General features: G+C 33.8%; 2 protein-coding genes across 2 annotated transcripts; both read right to left on the reverse strand.

Annotated features, from left to right (window-relative positions):
• Positions 1-315: 315 nt before the first annotated feature.
• Positions 316-1,097, reverse strand: LOC113312686. The gene is made up of 3 exons (XM_026561423.1): positions 873-1,097; positions 666-787; positions 316-535 (listed from the first exon to the last, which is right to left on the reverse strand). The coding sequence occupies exons 1-3, from the start codon at positions 1,095-1,097 to the stop codon at positions 316-318; spliced, it is 567 nt and encodes a 188-aa protein (XP_026417208.1).
• Positions 1,098-2,651: 1,554 nt separating this feature from the next.
• On the reverse strand, positions 2,652-3,992 carry LOC113312687. Its single transcript, XM_026561424.1, has one exon. The coding sequence runs from the start codon at positions 3,990-3,992 to the stop codon at positions 2,652-2,654; it is 1,341 nt and encodes a 446-aa protein (XP_026417209.1).
• Between the last annotated feature and the right edge of the window lie 712 nt (positions 3,993-4,704).

Below are 4,704 nucleotides of genomic sequence, written 5' to 3' on the forward strand. Positions count from 1 at the left end.
TCCATTGCCCATTTTTATCTTTAAATTTAGCAGCAGAAGATAAAAACCATTCTTCCTTAGAATTTATAAGCTTCCACATCATTTTCATCAACAGAGCTTTATTAAGATCTGATAATCTTTTAATCCCCAAACCACCTTCAGCAAAAGGAGTACATACCCTTCTCCAAGAAATGGTTTTTGATTTTTTAACTTCAGCATTACCTGACCATAGAAAATTCCTCATAATTTTCTCACATTCCTTGATAATTGAAGATGGCCATTTGTTCACAGCCATGTTGTATATAGGAATGCTACTTAACACATGCTTGATCAATATCAGTCTGTCATGAAAAGACAAAAGTTTTCTTTCCAAATTTCCAAGTAATCTTGCATCATTTCAACCATGGGCCATAAAGTTGCAGTCTTGATTCTACCTGGATGAATGATAACTCTCAAATATTTTTCTGGGAAAGAACTTAATTCCATTTGTAACAATTCAACTATCTGAGCTTTTCTAGCATTAGAACATCCATCTATAAAACATTTGCTTTTAACCCTGTTAATGATTTGACCAGAGCAATTATGATAATCTTCAAGCAATTTTAATAGATTGATTATTCTTCTTTTTGAACCATTACTGAAAAGGAAAATATCATCAGCAAAAAGCATGTGTGTAGAAGTAATACCATTTCTTGTCACCATTGGCTGTAACTTGTTTGTTTCCACCAACTTTGTTAAACCTCTGCTTAAGACTTCCTCCATTAAAACAAACAAAATTGGAGATAGTGGATCCCATTGTTTGAGTCCCCTGTGTATAGAGAAGAAACCATTTGGTCCACCATTGACCATGACAAAAATTTTGGCAGAAGATAATAGTATTCTCAGCCACTGACACCAATCCACAGAAAACCATATTTTTGAAGAACTTTAAATAAGAAATCCCAGTTTACTGAATCATATGCTTGAGATATATCAAGTTTTAAACTTAAATTACCTCTTCTTTTCTTTTTCATCTCATTAACTAATTCAGAGGCTAACGGAATTTTCTCATGAATGCTTCTACCCTTAATGTAAGCAACTTGCTGAGGAGCAACTAATTTATGCATAAGACTAGCCATTCTTAGAGAAATGATTTTAGTGAAGACTTTAAAACTGAAATTGCTAAGACCAATTGGTCTAAATTGACTGGGCTTTTTTGTACCTTGAATTTTAGGTAGTAAAGTCAAGAAGTTAGAGTTTAGACCTTTAGGTATGTACTTCCTGCTCCAACAGTATTAAACAGCTCTGATGAAGTCATGTTGAACAATTTCCCAGCAAGCTTTGTAGAATATTTCTGAAAAACTATCTGGTCCAGGAGCACTATGACCATCCATACTGAACACTGCTGCTTTTATTTTTTCTGCCTCTGGGATGACTTCAAGCATGAATTGATCATCTTCAATGATAACATTAAGAATGACATCAAGAATAGAATCATCAACAACAACATTGTGAGCTTGAAATCTATGTTCAAAGAAGTCCACTAAGATTTTAGTAATTCATCTTCCAATTCACAAATGGCATTTTTTGTTTGCCTGATTTTAATGTTTGAATGAAAGTAACTAGTATTTGATGAACCCTCCATTACCCACCTGATTCTGGATTTTTGTTTCATCATTGTGCTATATTGAACTTCTTTTGAATTTAATTCATTTTGAGCTGTGACCAAATCATCCAAAGCCTGTTGATCATGAGGATTAGCATCTGACATTTGTATTTTTACTTTAACATTGTTTTCTGCTTCATGAAGTTGAACATTAACATCACCAAATACCTTCTAGTTCCAATCTCTAAGAATTTGTTTGAGGTTCTTTAGTTTTGTCATAAACATATAAGCTGCATCACCATGTACTTGTTATGCCCAGCTATCTTGTACCACTTTCATGAATGTGAGATGTTCTAACCACATTTTTTGAAATCTTAGAGGAACATTTTTTGGCTTTGGAACACTAGCACAACCACCCAATAATGGTGCATGATCAGAAGCAATTCTGAGACCCACCTTTTATCCCCAATCACTATGTATTTGTAGCCACTTCATATTGAAAACCACTATATCAAGATTACATAAAATTCTCTTGCTACTTTGTTGACAATTAGACCAAGAAATTCTAGACCAATTTTTGGAGCTTGCATTAATTCACAAGCATTTAAACAATCATTAAAGTCAATTATTGATATTCTTGAAGGAGTTCTACCACCCACCTTTTCTTCCATGGACATAATTGCATTAAAGTCACCCAACACAGCCCAACGTTTTTTGACTTCACTAATAGCTTGCATTTCAGATCGTAGATACCTTCTTTGAATAACATTAACATGAGCATGCACACCAGAAACAAGCAGTTCACCCACAACCACTGTAATCATCTGACTTGTAATTGAAACAACAGTAGGAGTAACAATTGATCTACTCCAGAATAACCATATATTACTTTTGTGATCATTAGCTTCATTATGAATTACCATATATTGCATACCAGGTAAATTTAATTTACTACAGAAAGAAGAAGTACACTTAATTTTTGGTTCAGCAATCCAAACAAGAGAAGTATTAAATTGATTAACTAAAGAATGTAACTTTTGCTGAGCCCTAAGTCTTCTAAGGCCTCTTAAATTCCAAAAAAGAATTTTCATGGTTTGGTTTGGAGGTTTTTTGGACCTCCTTTACCAATGTTTCTTCTAAAGGCATATTTATGAGCTACTGGATTAACAAATTTTCTACCAGAGTTGTTACCTGGAATGACATTCTTAACAACTTCACTTGCATTCTTTGAAATATGACTAGCTTGTGTATTTGAATTATTACTCATAGTAGATGAACTTGAAGTCTTTTTTTCTGCAGAAGTTTTAACTACTGAGGACCAAGTAGTAAAAAGAACAAGTTGTGAAGTTATCTTTCCTGTGCCAGCATCAATAAACTTGACAACATTGTTTTCAAGTTTTGTAACCTCAACAATTTGCATTAATTGTGGTGGAGCTATCTCTGCAGTAAAATCTTCTTTACTCATATCCTTCTCTTCTTTGTCATCATCAGAATTCAACACACTAAATCTTCCTCCTACTAGGTTAGGATTAATAGCACTGGAGTTTTGTTGTGTTGCTGGAGTTGTAATATTAGTGACTAGTGAGTCTTCTGTTAACTGTAAATTGTGATTTGAAAATGAAGTACTAGCCTGTACCTTAGATGGGGAATTTTCAATTTCTGATCTATCACATATATCAAAAGGTGTGTGAGGAGATCCTACACTTGATTTAGTTTTCTGTGGAGCACTACCTTCAGTATTAATTTTGGGTTGCCCAATTCGACAATCTGTAGTTGAATGGCCAATAATCTTGCAATGATGACAGTACTTTGGAATGATTGGAATTGAGATATTTTGAAAGAAACCCCCATATTTTGTTAGGAATTGGTTGAGAGAAATCCATCTCAACCAAACATTTGCATAATAACCTGATTCATAATTTGCAGTAGCATCATCAATTTTGATAGGTGTTCCAATTTCTTTACATATCTTAAATAATATAGATTCCTTCCAGAACTCTAAACCCAATCCAGGAAAACGAAACCAAACTTGAATTTTGGAAGTACGTTGATTAGATGGTCTGAAATTTGAAATCCAATTCCTTACTTGTAGAACCTGATTTAGTACTTCCCATTGACCAGCTTTGATAGTTCTACGATCAAGTTCATTATCCAACTTAATCGTAAAGAATCCTATCCCCAATGAAATGAGTTTACATTCACCAGTTAACTTCCATTGTTGTCGTAAAATAACAACAACATCTACAAATTTGATATGTTGTAAGTTTAATCTTCCGATAAGTGAAAATCTCCATGGCTTTAGAGCCTGTTCAAATAAATCGTCAGGCAATTCTATTGACGGAACTTTAATTGAAGACATATATGAATTAGGTTGTGAATTATCTAAATGAGATTCATCTAAACAGGTAGATTTCAGGCCAGAATCCATGAAACCACCTGAATTAATGGTTATTAATCATGAGGATATGATAAAAACAAGGATTAAACCAATGAAAAAAAATACCTGAATTAATGAAGATCTACACAGAAAATGATGAAATGAAGGAAGAAAAAAGTCACCGAGTTGATCGCCGGGTTGCAGAGCGTGACTCGGACCGAGTTGATAAAAGAAAAAGGTAAACTCGATATTTTACCTTTTTCACGCATAAACCGAACATAAAGTTCGGTTACTCCTGTAATGACACTTCGTAGCCAAATAACTCTATGTAAACTTGATTTTTAGTTTTACAAGTACACACTAATTAACCAAAAAAATTATACCAAATTTCAAAAAAAACACAACTTAATATTTCATTCATAATATGATGTTTAAAGCATACTGAGTCTCATTACATGTGTCCTTTAGTCCTCGAAAACGATAGTGTCATGTTCTATAACTTCTTCCGATGACTTCAAAGCATTTCACGTCTGTATGTTGTGCTCGTAGGAGACGCACCAACCCATCACTACGTCGGGGTTAAATCCATGTCAATAAGAAGTTCCACATATCGGAGGCAATGGACAATCAGATTGTAACATGAGGCCTATAAAGTGGTTTCCTCCAACCAATGCAATCACCAATCTCATGTTCTTAAGTTTCTTTGCACACATGGTTGTTTTATAGGTGTATTAATATAAAACTACCATCTTTCGAGAAAAAA

The sequence above is a fragment of the Papaver somniferum genome, chromosome 9, assembly GCF_003573695.1.
Source record: "Papaver somniferum cultivar HN1 chromosome 9, ASM357369v1, whole genome shotgun sequence".
Classification (NCBI taxonomy): domain Eukaryota; kingdom Viridiplantae; phylum Streptophyta; class Magnoliopsida; order Ranunculales; family Papaveraceae; genus Papaver; species Papaver somniferum.